A 15,453-nucleotide genomic window follows, 5' to 3' on the forward strand; every position below is an offset into this window, starting at 1 on the left:
TGGACAGAACGCAGTCGGCAGCTCCACCCACACTTGACTATTTTGAGATAGATATAGATCTCTTTTTTTTTAAATTTATTTTTTGTCCGTTTTGTTTTGTTTCATATCCGGTGTCATTGTACTTTTGTGTCTTGCGTTTTTCATTTGGCCGACACCAACCTCCTATTGCTACTCATCAACTCCTCCAGAAAAGAACATCTGCCTCCGACAGGTCATTTTGGGAGAAAATGTCAAACACTTCTGCTCGAGTGTCTTCATACGAGCTGATCTCTCCTTTTTTTTTTCCTACAAATCTGACCCACACCGCTTTCGCGTAGAAATATAAATATGCGTCCGACGCGGCTACATTCTGGACACTCAGGTTGCGCTCATCTAAACGATAGCTTATCATTCATTCATTCATTCATTCATCTTCCGAGCCGCTTGATCCTCACTAGGGTTGCGGGGGGTGCTGGAGCCTATCCCAGCTGTCTCCGGGCAGTAGGCGGGGGACACCCTGAATCGGTCGCCAGCCAATCGCAGGGCACACAGAGACGAACAACCATTCGCACTCACACTCACACCTAGGGACAATTTAGAGTGTTCAATCAGCCTGCCACGCATGTTTTTTTGGAATGTGGGAGGAAACCGGAGCACCCGGAGAAAACCCACGCAGGCCCGGGGAGAACATGCAAACTCCACACAGGGAGGCCGGAGCTGGAATCGAACCCGGTACCTCTGCACTGTGAAGCCGACGTGCTAACCACTGGACTACCGGGCCGCTGACAGCTTATCAAAAAGTGTCAAATGTCACAATTGGTTGACAGAACAGCGAAATACAAAAGCGGACACACGCAGAACATGACGGCCATTTTTACGGGACTGCTCAGTTGAAACGCAAAATCCTTCCGTCCTCCCTCTGCCAAGCTCGGTTCCGCTTGTTTTTGTTCTTAGCCGTTTGCTAGCTCGGCCTGCATCAACTCGATTGCCGCGTTTTAAATGATGTGGGCACCAATCCTAAAAATGAAGCCTCTCCATCATTTTTCTGCGGAAAAGCGATACGAGTCAGTGATCCAATTGCGCAAGCGAGGATCACAGGGAGCTGCCAGTCTCGCGAGGGGGCGGGCTCTCGTTCGGTGGCAGCGCAGGGAATCGGAGTTGCTTCAAACTCCCACGCAAGCCAAAGACATCAACGAAGGACGCCTTACATCTGCCAATGAAAGACTTCGAAGGGGCGGAGAAGCGCAAGTTGGCTCACCGATTGAACTCCCTTGCCCCGAGGCCCAAGTTGCCACGGCTCTTCACGAGATTTCTCATTTGATCATTCTAAGGGCGCTTGAGAAATGGAAAAGGAAAAAAAAAAGTGCCATTCAAGCCATAAACCCCCCACCCCCCACCCCTCCACGATGCTCCTGTTTCGCATGCGGAAGGTTGATGCAGTGGAGGAGGAAAGATTTGTCATGATGCTTATGTATTCAAAATTGCATTGTTAGCATTGAGGCACACATATAGCGGGCTCCCCCCCCCCCCTCTCGCAGCCCACCCCGAGGGCATAGCATTCCTCTTGAATGCAAAATACCGCGCCGGCGTGGCTGAAAATATCATCGCCGTTTCTCAGCGTCACGTTGAGTTCAAACATGTCACTTTGGCGTATGGGAAATGTCAACATAATGATTGGCTACGGCGCGTTTTGGCTCGGAGGCCGATAGCTGCCACGTATGCTAATGTGGCGTTATCTTCTGCCGCGTAGCTTATTGCCGTCAAAGAAGTGGCGGGGACGCCGAGTTGCCTTTCGGTGCCCTCCGCTTTCAAGCCGTTAAATGAACACTCGCCGTCTTGCCCGTGTCTATGTAGCCCCCCGTGTTCTTGATCGGAAATAGAGCGCTCGTTTTTGAAACGCCGTTGGGGGACCTACGTAGCATGGGGCTGCGTCAAGCTAGTTGCATTCGGTGGTGAATTACTTCATTAAGAAAGAAAAATACATCCCTGTGTGAGAACATTTGAGAACAAAAGGCATATTATGACAGGAATGATGACCAATTTACCCCCCCCCCCCCGCCTTGCCCAATAAGGAGTATTATTTAACAATGTAGTCTATAGCATCTTCTCTAGAAAAAAAAGCAGAATAAACATGTTTTTTTTACGCACTTGTTAAAAATATGGCTTTCATTGCTCGTTATACTTTGACTTCAATATGATCTTAAAATTTTACCTTTGAAAAAGATTTTACTCTCATGAAATGGAGACTTTTTACCCCCAACAAAATATATGTAGGCGGCACGGTAGTCCAGTGGTTAGCACGTCGGCTTCACAGTGGTTTCTGTGTGCCCTGCGATTGACTGGCAACCGATTCAGGGTGTCCCCCGCCTACTGCCCGGAGACAGCTGGGATAGGCTCAGGCACCCCCCGCGACCCTAGTGAGGATCAAGCGGCTCGGAAGATGAATGAATGAATGAATGAATGAATGAATGAATGAATGAATGAATGAATGAATGAATGAATGAATGAAAATATATGTATAATATTAGGGCCTTTACCTAAGCTGACGGCAGCCTTTTCAACAAAAACCAAACCTTTCTGGGTCGCCAGCGTGTTTCAGGTTTTCGTTTCCTTTCGTAACGTAAAACTTTGAGCCACAAAAGAAGTTTGTTCAAAAACGGTGAGCACAGGCAAACACAAAAAAAAAAAATCTTTTCAATTCAATGTACGGCCTGCAGAAGGAAAAGTTATTTGCACCCCCACCCCTGCCCCGCAATGTTTTATTCTCTATCCACTGGTGCTCGATTTCTTTTCACTCGGTTCGGGGTCAGCCGTTGAGCGCTTTTAAGTTGCTGCGTGCCGACTCCTTTCTCCTTTGATTCAATCACATCGCTATTTACAAGGTTAAATGTGATGTATTTCTCCACAGCAGACAGCCACAGCGTTAGACTGTCGCATTAAAGCTATCAGCAGAATACATAATGTAGTCATGGGCTGTGCAGGATAGATACTCGCTTTACTCAAACCGGATTGTGCGGTGTGGATCAATTTAAAAAATAAAAAAAAATAAAACTGCAGTGGGCTGATAATTAGGTTTTGGCAAAAACGGAGGGGAAAAAAAAAAGGCACTTATACAAATGTTTCCCGCATAATGAGTCTGGATCCCTCAAGGCGTGTGCATGGGATATCATTATTATTTGAACAAGCGCCAGTCAGCATTAAAAGGTACGGTGGTGTTGCGACTGCATTACCGCTGTTGAAAAAATGAGATTGGATTCCCATGTCGTCCGAACGTGACGACGCGTCTGTGAAGTGGCACAAAATGGTTGACGCTAGAAACGGGAGCAAAGAACACACGCTAGCGCCCAAATAGCACCGACGTTCCTCCCCACACCCAAAATCAATGCCGGTAAACGCTGAGAACGCTCCGTAACAACAAGCGTCATATGACAAAGCAAAAAACAGCAGAGCCGCCAACTGCGGCGGCCATTTTGATCCGATTACATCAATCATTCATTCATTCATTCATCTTCCGAGCCGCTTGATCCTCACTAGGGTCGCGGGGGGTGCTGGAGCCTATCCCAGCTGTCTTCGGGCAGTAGGCGGGGGACACCCTGAATCGGTTGCCAGCCAATCGCAGGGCACACAGAAACGAACAACCATTCACACACTCACCTAGGGACAATTTAGAGTGTTCAATCAGCCTGCCACGTATGTTTTTGGAATGTGGGCGGAAACCGGAGCACCCGGAGAAAACCCACGCAGGCCCGGGGAGAACACGCAAACTCCACACAGGGAGGCCGGAGCTGGAATCGAACCCGGTACCTCTGCACTGTGAAGCCGACGTGCTAACCACTGGACTACCGGGCCGCCCGTCACATCAATCAGTCCTTCCATTTTTATACAAAACAACCACCTTGAGATGCTTCATATCCCGTAGTTTGCACTCAAACGGAATTAAGGGCCACGACGTGACCTTGTGTAATGAGCCGCGTGCCGCTCCACCTCTAATGACTCGAAAAAAAGCACACGCGGTGTTTGCATCAATGTCAGACGAAAGTCCAGGCAGCGAACTCCTCTTGCCATCGGGTCGCCATCCTTGGAGCGTTTTGCCGAATAAACGCTCGAGTCTGGCTCTTGTGTGTGTGTGTGTGTGGGCGAGGCCACTGCACCCCCAAAGTGACAGCTTGAAATGATCTGAAGAGCACCCGAGCAAAGCCCCGAGGTTGCTTTTGCTCGATAGTAGCATCACCGCCGCAACCGCTTCCCGTCAGCCGCTATCTCGTCAGTGTGTCAGCAGCAGACAGTCGCGGTGCGACGGCAACCGTCAGAGCCCAAAGAGATGCGGCGGCTGCTAAATCTTCAAATTTATCTTCAACGCAAACGGTTATGTGTGTCAGATTGCTAGTATATATATATATATATTTTTTTTTAAATCTGGCGGAGTGAAGGGGTTGACATAAACTCTGCTCATCTTGGATCTTTCGCATTGAATGCTTTCTTTGCACATGTAATGTTCCAATTAGGATTCAAGTCAACGCAAGCACGTCACCGAGGCTTTGCAGATGAATATGGTGACATTACCTGGGCCAGAAACACAGTTTGGGGTGTTTTTTTTGTTTTTGTTTTTTTAAACGGCAGCCTCATCCTCCAAATGAGTCGACCGTGAAAGCATGAACGTCTAACTAGGACAAAATCACAAGTAACTGGTCACCAGGACCCTTGGTGAGGTTCCGATTCAGGAGCAAAGTTGAAAGCCTCTCATTTAGTCAAGCAAAGTCCTTACGCTCAAAACAGAATGTCACTCCCAAGTGATTGCTCAGCCAGCAATTTTTTTTTTTTGAAATGGAACCCATGACTGGCATGGACACACGAAGATTCAGACTTTCCTCAAGAAACACACATTCAATATACATATTCATTCATTCAATGTGGGAGGAAACCGGAGCACCCGGAGAAAACCCACGCAGGCCCAGGGAGAACATGCAAACTCCACACAGGGAGGCCGGAGCCGGAATCGAACCCGGTACCTCTGCACTGTGAAGCCGACGTGCTAACCACTGGACTACCGGGCCGCCAATATACATATATATATATATATATATATATATATATATATATATACCGTATTTTCACGACTATAAGGCGCCATTAAAAGTCTTAAATTTTCTCCAAAATGGACAGTTCGCCTTATGGTGCGGAGCGTCCTTTATATGCGCTGAGTTCCAAAATCTGACTGACTGCCGACACGCTGTTTATATAGAGAAAAGGCGGAAGTGACTGTGAAAGAAGTCGGCCAATCAGGGAAGGGTGGGCGTGTATACATACATATATGGAGAGGGAGAGAGAGAGAGAGAGAGGGAGAGAGAGGACAGACAAGCTAGTCCGCCAATGGTGAAGGGTGGGCGTGTAAGTGGACGCCTCAAGCCAGTACCAACACTTGTATAGAGTGTGGCAATGTGCTTTGTTGCAAAACAACTCCGGTTTTGGTTTCTAAGAACCCCTGAAAATAAATTCGACAAAAAGACACGCACGCCTACGAAGCTCAGTTCAAACTTAAAGCCACCGGTTATGCTTTTGGCATGCGTGCCCATCTCACAGCAGCGGTGAAAAAAAAAGTCAAGCAAATGAACTCTGAGCTTGCCGTTATTCCCGGAGGCTTGACTAAAGAACTCCAACCGCTGGACATTGGCATCAACCGGGCGTTCAAAGTAAAGTTGCAAACGGCATGGGAACAATGGATGATCGGTGGCAAACACAACTTTACAAAGAATGAGAGGCAGCGCTTGGCGAGTTACGCCACAATACGCAACAACGAGAGGGAACGCGGCGTTTTTGATGGATTACGGTACTTGCACAATTGTTCAATTCTTTCTACACACACACGCGCTGCCACCATGTTTCGCTCTGTTCTTTACTTTCAAATGTGGGAAAGCTTCACACGAGAGAAATGTTGACTTTGCTGTTGCTACTCCTTCTTTCCGCTCGGCAATGCGTAGCAACTCACACTAGCATGTGATGCATTCAATGACAACTGAGATGTGCAGTCCTCTGCTTCTGATACAGAGGATGAGGACTTTGATGGATTTCTAGGTGATGATTGATCGAAAAACGTGAGAACATTGTACGATGGCTAAATAAAATACACCCGAACTCAGTTCTGCTTTCTTTGCCTTTTTAAAAACGTGTTTTTATCTTATTTGTATGTTTTGGCATGCTACCGTATGCTTCAAGCTAACGTGTTAGAGTGCGCGCATGCATGCCGTATGTTTAAGCTGGCGTATGTTTTACCACCTTAAAACTGCGGCTATTCGTACGATGCGTCCTGTGTATGTGTAAAATACAGAAATGTCACGCATTAATGAGACTGCGGCCATTAGTACGATGCGTCGAATAGTCGTGAAAATACGGTATATATATATATATATATACATACAACATACAAATTCCGCACCCCAAAGTCGCGTGAATCTGACAATCGCTGATAAAGGAACCGACAAGGCAAGGGAAGCAAGACCGAGAGTCACCCGGTGAAGGTCTACGGATCCAGAACCAAAGTGAAATTCCTGAAGCAAACTCCAAAAGTTGGCGAGGAACAGAGCCAAGCGGCGATTTCCTGACCTCGTTTCACACTCGAAGCTCACTGGCCACGCCTCTTTGTGTCGCTGTGTCGCTGTGTCGCTGTGTCGTTGTGCCGCTGACGTCACCGTGCGTTCCGCAGCAAACGGTCTTGCTTTGGCGAGTTCATTCTGTTTGTCTCCTTTGCCGGGAAGGCGGCGTGAAAGAAGCTTTCGTGAGTCTTTCTCAAATAAGCATATGGCAATATAAGTTTGTCTGGAACGTTGACGTTTTTCACTTTCACTTTTGGGCAATTGCAAAGAGAGGTTTCATTGACATTGAGGATGAGATTAATCTTTGAGCTTTTTGCCAATGTTTCTCAGCTAATAGGTTTTTTTGTTGTTGTTGTCATAGCTAGCAGCAAATGGTCTGCTTTTGCGGTCACCGAGTGCCGAGTGAGTGCGATATCCGCTTCCCAAAAGCTCGCGTGGATTTCGGGCGTCATTTCGTCAGGAACGCCGAGCTAAACCCGTCCGGCAGCCTTCAGCTTTTCACGTTGGCTTTCATCTGGATATTGTCAGCAAGATCCTTCAGAACTTTGCCAGGGGTGTTCATCGGCGATCCTCAAGGGTCCCTTTCCAGCCTGCCCCCCCCCATGTCTCCCTCCTTCCACACCAGATTGAAAATGGCTAACGTCCTGTTCCCCTTCCACGATTCTCAGCATCTTTCTTACTGACAACTGTACAAACAAAAGCCTGAAAACGCTGCTACATTCAAGCGGTCACAAATCATGATGATGCAATTCAGCCTCATCCTGCGGAGAGAAATCAATTTAATAGGCAGGGGGGTGGGGGGGGATCCCTTTTGGCATCCAGCGGTCGTCTGAGACGTTGTTTAGGAAAGGTGGAGGTACGCGAGTGAGAACAATGCCGAGGGCATCGCTCGGCCTATGCCACCTCGTCTTCCCTTGACGGCAGCTTTTGTGTGGGATCGAACCAGATCGTTAAGCCTTTGCTCCCCCTTGTGCACCGCTGAACTTCGGGCATCCATGAATCATTCGCGGCGTCACAGATTTCCTAGCGGGGAAATTGACATATTGAGCACTGGAAAGCTCCGAGCCATCAAGTCATTCCGATTTGACCCTCGAGAAACATCCAGAAAATGGCCCCATCGGTGTGAGTGGACGACCACATCAGAGATTTGAAAACAGACGGAACCTTTTCCGGAGGAATAAATGTTTATTCGTTCCGATGACTTGTTAGAACCGCAACCGGAAAACGAACCATTTTCATCTCTTGCCTTGAAATATTCCTTTCACTTTTCATCATCTCCCTCGAAAAAAAACAAAGGCGTTGGTGTTTCCCTGGAGACAATGTTCTACACTGACAATGGAACGGCATCATTTGGAGCGAATGCGACGGAGGTCTGAGATGCGAAAAAAAAATATTTAATCAAATCATGATTAGATGACTCTACCACCACGGCTCAGGTGGTAGAGTGGCTGACCCCAGTGCTGAAACTTGTACGTTCGATCCTCAACCATTGCAACCATGTCCAAGTGTCCTTCAGCAAGATATTCAAACCGCAGTTGCTCCTGATGACGCATCATCACCGGGTAAACTGAGCCGACAGCGCTTTGACGACAAAACAAGTGCGACTAGTTGGATAAGCGGATAATTGATGTGCAGGGGTCTGTAGAGGCAAAATAGAATGCGCTATTTGGTTTCAACCACTAGAGGTGCTATTGAGCCACTCAACATTTAAGAGTGTTCCGTCAAACTGCCGTACGTGGTTTTGGAATGTCGGAGGAAACCAGAGTACCCGGTGAAAACCCACGCAGGCACGGGCGGAATCGAACCCTTGCACATCTGCACTGGGAAGCCGGTTGGGCTAACCAGTCGGTAGCAGCTCCATGGTTTTGGTGTGCATCTCTTCTCCAAACACTTTTCATTTCAACGTACGTCGTGATCTCATGTCTTCAACTTCCCAAGGATTCCCCGGGGCAACTGAAGAAGTGAAAAGACGGAAGAAAAAACAACAACAACAACTCTATCACAGCCAATTTAAATCCATCTGTCATCAATTTCCTCACCGCGATGCGATTGCTCTTAATGAACATTTGACCTACAGCGGAAGGGCTGAGATCAATCCTCATCATAACGTCTCCTTCACTCGCACTGGAAAAATAAATTGGACAAAAAACAGGCTGACAAGACAAGCGCCCGTCACAACAAATACGTCTGGCCAACCCATAGCAAAGAAATACACTCAAGCAGCGGCTCGCAAACATTGTACGGCTTCCCGGCGTATAAATTTTCTCTCCCCCTCAAAACAACTCACCGCACAGCCATTCATCTTGACATTGACGGCAACAAAAGTGAGTACGCTCCGAAGAGTCAAAATATCCAAAATTAGCCCAAAATGTCAATGTTATATGTTGGGCCACCTGACGTTTCAAGTGTTGGGCGTGGAGCTTGCCCAACCTTGGCAGGTTGCCATGACAACCTCGCCATCTTTCATTTGAGCGAACCCCACAAATGCTCAATGAGGTCTATATTTGGAGACATGCTTGGCCAGTCCAGCACTTTCACTCTTCGTCTTTAAGCAAATGCTTGCGCTTAGAATTGAGCATTCCAGAACAACAACAACAACAACAACAAAAATAATAATAAAAATGAAATTTAAAAAAACACATTATTAGTAAAATATAATTCATTCATTCATTCATTCATCTTCCGAGCCGCTTGATCCTCACTAGGGTCGCGGTGGGTGCTGGAGCCTATCCCAGCTGTCTTCGGGCAGTAGGCGGGGGACACCCTGAATCGGTTGCCAGCCAATCGCAGGGCACACAGAGACGAACAACCATTCGCACTCACACTCACACCTAGGGACAATTTAGAGTGTTCAATCAGCCTGCCACGCATGTTTTTGGAATGTGGGAGGAAACCGGAGCACCCGGAGAAAACCCACGCAGGCCCGGGGAGAACACGCAAACTCCACACAGGGAGGCCGGAGCTGGAATCGAACCCGGTACCTCTGCACTGTGAAGCCCACGTGCTAACCACTGGACTACCGGGCCACCCGTCACATCAATCAGTCCTTCCATTTTTATACAAAACAACCACCTTGAGATGCTTCATATCCCGTAGTTTGCACTCAAACGGAATTAAGGCCCGCAACGTGACCATGTCCAAGTGTCCTTCAGCAAGATATTCAAACCGCAGTTGCTCCTGATGACTCATCATCACCGGGTAAAATGAGCCGACGCCGCTTTGACGACAAAACAAGTGCGACTAGTTGGATAAGCGGATAATTGATGTGGAGGCGTCTGTAGAACCAAAATTGAATGCGCTATCTGGTTTTAACCACCGGAGGTGCTATTGAGCCACTCAACATTTAAGAGTGTTCCGTCAAACTGCCGTACGTGGTTTTGGAATGTGGGAGGAAACTGGAGCACCCGCAAAAAACCCACGCAGGCCCAGGTAGAACATGCAAACTCCACACAGGGAGGCCAGAGCTGGAATCGAACCCGGTACCTCTGCACTGTTAAGCCGACGTGCTAACCACTGGGCTACCGGGCCGCCCTACTAAAATATAATAATAATGAAATAAAAAGATTATCACAAGAAGAAACTTTTTTTTTTTTAGAACAAAAGCTGTATTCTTTCAAGAACATATCCCAATTTGTTCCGAATAATAATATATTTTTTTTCTTCTTCTTTCTACCTACATTCTTGCTGCTGGAGGCTGTAAATTTCCCCAGTGTGGGACAAATAAAGGATATCTTAACTTAACTTAACTTAATAAAGCGTTCTTTTCTGGAATCAAAGGCCACAATAAAATGAGAATCGTGGTTGTCCCTTATTAAACTTTCCTTCTTCTCATAAGGTTCCAACTTCATACCAACAGAATGAAACTTTGTTGTCCCCCCCAAAAATTTGTATCCATAACCTTGTAATTTTTTGTCAAATTATTGGAACACTGCATTTTTTTTCTTCCGTTAAAATGGCCAACTATTTGAATTCATTCAACACGTTTTGGGGTACCCATCGCAGTTACGCTGAATTAGGCTTGCAATGGAAACATTTCCAACCCCCCCCTGCAAGTGTGACCATTTCACATGCTGAACAGGCACACCAAAATTCTCGCGTGCCTGCCGGCCCAGGCTCTACGTGAGGCGGCAATTAAACGTGCCTCACGACAACCACACACACACACGCGTTGGTCCTCCCTCGTTTTATTTTTTTTTCCTCCTCTCTCGCCCTCAGCCGGACTCGACTCATCCCGGAAAGCCGTTGACTCGTGCAGCAACCACCCCCGCCCCCGCCCCCACCCGTGCGGCCACTTGTTTGACGCAAGCATCATCGGCGCCCATCACCGTGCACCACCTGTCACTTAAACAACCTCCGAAGCCTCAAAGGTCAACACGCTTCATTTCATCGTGTCAGGGGAAAGGAAAAAGGCAGCACTGAGTAGCGCTTTTGTTGCGGTCGCCTTGGCGATCGAAGTTGATCCAATATTGGCCAGGCGAGTCTGACTTTCGCGCATATGTGGCCACAGGGTATCTCAGACATGGGGGGGGGGGGGGGGGGAGGACACGTTTCTTGACTGCTCATGTAGTCAATCATGCAATCGATCTCAGGTCCCATTCCCCCCCCCCCCCCAAAAAAAAAAAATCCGTCTCCATCGTCCATATGCCCCAACGCAAATGCATTCCTAGCCGCCATGCATGGTAGTGGAAGGTGACAGAGGCAGAGATGTGCATAGCGCCACAACGCTGATGAGCACCAAGCAAATTCATCATTTTGTTATTTCTCTACAGCAGCTGCATAATTTTTTTTTCTCCCCCCCCCCCCCTTGAAGGTTACGCTGCATTTTTTTTTTTAATTTCCCCCAAGTGCACCTGCGGACAGACTGGAGAAAAGTTGACCTCCGCCCCAATCCGCTCTAACTCGTGCACAGTTGAGCTTTTGTGCACCTTGCGCTTGCATTTGGGGGTGGGGTGCGGCGTGAGATATACGGGGTGGGGGGTGTCAAGTTGGTTGCTTACCCACGGCTAAATCCAGTTGCGCGCACAGGAGCAAGCACAGCGAGAAGACGCGCATCTTTGCTCCTTCGTTGCGTTAAATCCCAAACTCCTCTGGCGTTTACATGCTCCCCCGGATGACGCGGTCGTGCGGTGCCCAGCATTCCAGACGGCTGCAAGGTGCCCCCCAACTAGAACTAGTAGTCATGATGCAAAGTCCAAGTGCAAGGCGCGTTGCGGGCGGTCGAGAGGGCGCGCGCACAAGTTGCGCACGGATGCAGAGCATGCAAAGGTGGTGTCGCCCGTGTGCGAGAGAGAGGGGGGGGAGGTAAAAAGATGGAAGGGGCTGGGGCGGGGGCGAGGGAGGGTGGGGGTGTCCGAAAGAAAGATGTTCAGACTGGTTTTGCTCCCACAGTGTGAGTCCGCTTTCAACAAAAGGCGGTTGAGGCGAGCGGAGCCGCGCAGCAGTGACAACGCAAGGAGAAGGTTGGGAGGAGGCGAGCTGCTCTCTCGCTCGCTCGCCCCCCTCCCGGGCTCTCTCGCTCTCTCTCTCTCATCCCAACGCTCCTCCTCTTCATCTCGACCGCCCCCCCCCCCACCCCACTTTTCACACAGACGCACATTCATTTCGCTTTTATTTCACACGGTTGCGTTCGTAATCTCCAGCCTGGATTGGAACCGCTCTAATTCTGTCCATTAAAACGATTCCGTGCTGCCCAAAGGGGCCAAACACACACACACACACACACACACACACGCACACACACACACGCACAAACACGCACGCACACACACACACACACGCACACACAAAAAAACACGCACGCACACAAACACGCACGCACGCACGCACACACACCCACACACACACTCGCACACACGCACACACAGACGCACACGCACGCACACACACACGCACGCACACACACACTAACACGCACACACAGACGCACACGCACGCACACACACACGCACGCACACACACACTAACACGCGCACACACACTAACACGCACACACACACATATACACACATCCACTAACACACACACTAACACGCACACACACCAATATACACACACTAACACACGTACTAACACGCACGCACAAACACGCGCGCACGCACGCACACACACACGCACACACACAAAAACACGCACGCACGCACACACACCCACACACACACTCGCACACACGCACTCACACACGCACACACACATGCACACACGCACACACACACACACGCACGCACACACTAACACGCACACACACACATATATACGTACACTAACACACACCAATATACACACATACACTAACACGCACACTAACACGCACACACACACATATACACACATACACTAACACACACACTAACACGCACACACACACACATATACACACATACACTAACACACACACTAACACGCACACACACACACATTCACGCACATACACACGCGCACACAATATTGCAGGATTTACATGTCTAGCATATGCAAACGAAGCAGAGTCACCAGGAACCTGCTGTTCAACTTTCGATATACTTGCAGACTCCAATGAGGCAATACCTCTGCCTAAAAGAAAAAAAAAAAAGCTCAGTTGGATATGAAAGAGACCATGTGGTGAAGATGGCCCGTTCGTCACTCAACAACTTGTATTTTCTGATCCAGACAATGAGCCTCGGTGTGATTACCTTTTCTTTTTCTTTTTTTTTGTTTGTTTTCTCTGACGTAGGCCTGACTTTCTTTGATAATAAAAGAGATTTATATGGTGCCAAGACACCCAGGGACACTTGCGGAGAAAAAAGAAAAAGCCAGAATAAGGAGTAAAAATACGTAAACAACAACAACAAGAACAAATCAAGCAATATTCATTCATTCATTCATCTTCCGAGCCGCTTGATCCTCACTAGGGTCGCGGGGGGTGCTGGAGCCCATCCCAGCCGTCTTCGGGCAGTAGGCGGGGGACACCCTGAATCGGTTGCCAGCCAATCGCAGGGCACACAGAGACGAACAACCATCCACGCTCACACTCACACCTAGGGACAATTTAGAGTGTTCAATCAGCCTGCCATGCATATTTTTGGAATGTGGGAGGAAACCGGAGCACCCGGAGAAAACCCACGCAGGCCCGGGGAGAACATGCAAACTCCACACAGGGAGACCGGAGCTGGAATCGAATGCGGTACCTCTGCACTGTGAAGCCGACGTGCTAACCACTGGACTACCGGGCCGCCATCAAGCAATATATGATTATTTAATATTTGGAGTAATTCATTTTCAGTATTTTTCCTCGCTCTGTTTGTATGATTTTCATCCTGGAAGGAAAAAAACCCACATCTCGTGCCACTCGTGTGTGGTCCAGGTGTGCCTCGTGGTCTTTTCAGATTGCTTTTGTTTCGTTCCCCATTTTCTTTTTCTTTCTTTCTTTCTGTCACGTCCTCTTGTTAAGTCATGAGTGTTTGCTTTCCTGGCATGGCTTTGTTAAATTAGCAACTTTGTTCCTTTAACTTTTACAACGTTCTAAGTGCCTCATTTGTTTGGTAAAAATCAATGATTTTGGGTTGGGAAGATTCATTCTGCTTTGTCACGCCGCTCCTCCGCGTTTGGGTCGAACCCGTCTTGCCGCCACTGCCACAGCCACAATCTGCTCCAACTCCAAATAGCACATTTAGCAGCAAACACTGCGGACGGGCATTTATTCAGAAATTCCCGTCATTTAAAAACTCGCCAAATAGCTCTCCGTCGTCTTGGTGGCAGTCAAGTCAAGTCAAGAGTATTTCTGGAGCACTTTCAAACAGGCATCGCTGCATACAAAGTGCTGTACATGGAGCGATTTAACATACACAATAAACAGTAAGACGAATCGGTAATAAAGGCGGTAGAAAGCACCAAGCAGTAAAATCAAGAACAAATCTAAGTCATGCTGAGTCGAACGCCAAAGAATACAGTCCCGTAGAAACGCTGATGGCAAAGCGTGCGTCACCAAACGGTCCATTATTGACCCCACCGTCGAATGTCTGCAAGAAATGCCGGCATCCTGACGGCATGCGGCGGATCTCTATGCCTTGCGGGATCGCTTCCCCGTCATGCGCGATGCGGTATGAAAGGCCGCGCCGCCGAGCGGTTCGTACGAATGTCACTCATGCCGGAGAGCCCGTTTTCAAATGCCACGCGCACCGAAAACGCTATTCTTACGAACTACAGATGACATTTTGCATATGTTGGGCAATTACAGTCATTCGACTGTCGCTTCCGGGCTGCGAGGCTCTGGGCCGAGGACACACCCATTAAATCGCCGTTACGTTGTAAGCCGATTGACTGATTGGTGACTTCCAGTCTTTGAAGCACGATGAATTAAAATAATGGCAGCCGTGCAATTCATTCAAGCCCCGTTGCCAAGATGGGCTGCAGGATCGTCGGAATTTTGACGGAAAGCAACGAAAAAAATGTGGGTATACGACTGCACCCGCTTTAATTCCACCAACTTCCGCATTTAAATTTGAAAGAATTTTTTTTCCGGCAAACCTCGGGCTCTGCTGCCGATTGTCTTGTTAAAAGCAGGCGGCTGATGTTGAAACTGATCTTAAACTTGCTGGACCCACGGGTTCTTTTTGGGTTGCGAATAGAACGAGGCTCGGCTTCACGGGAAGTTAGCGCATTGGCGTGTCCGCCTTCACTCAATTTTGGGACCTTGGCAGCATCTCTCCAATAAAAGATGATTCGACACACATCTCCGGGTATTTTAACTTGGAACTCGGTTTTATTCAGTTCAATCCGATACGCTATCCACGTTTTATCGTGTAGAGTTCGATTTGGTGACTGGAGCATTCAAAAACATTGCACAAATGCGAGCCGATGATAACGGATGCCAGCAAATCAGGGTACCCTCTGATCCACGGGTACAGAT

At 48.3% G+C, this 15,453-nt stretch overlaps 1 protein-coding gene and 1 long non-coding RNA gene across 2 annotated transcripts in view; both read right to left on the minus strand.

Moving 5' to 3' along the window:
- Window positions 1-9,592, minus strand: part of LOC127608121 (uncharacterized) — a 33,057-nt gene extending 23,465 nt beyond the window's left edge. The window contains exon 1 of the long non-coding RNA XR_007964188.1: window positions 9,367-9,592. This is a non-coding gene — a long non-coding RNA (uncharacterized LOC127608121). The remainder of the gene's footprint in view (window positions 1-9,366) is intronic.
- The window catches only part of igsf21a (immunoglobin superfamily, member 21a), a 157,261-nt gene extending 145,246 nt beyond the window's left edge, over window positions 1-12,015 (minus strand). Inside the window, exon 1 of the mRNA XM_052076992.1 lies at window positions 11,567-12,015. Coding sequence (XP_051932952.1) covers window positions 11,567-11,621 — 55 coding nt within the window. The 5' untranslated portion in view covers window positions 11,622-12,015. The remainder of the gene's footprint in view (window positions 1-11,566) is intronic.
- Window positions 12,016-15,453: the final 3,438 nt, after the last annotated feature.

Source organism: Hippocampus zosterae, chromosome 9 (genome assembly GCF_025434085.1).
Source record: "Hippocampus zosterae strain Florida chromosome 9, ASM2543408v3, whole genome shotgun sequence".
Lineage (NCBI taxonomy): Eukaryota > Metazoa > Chordata > Actinopteri > Syngnathiformes > Syngnathidae > Hippocampus > Hippocampus zosterae.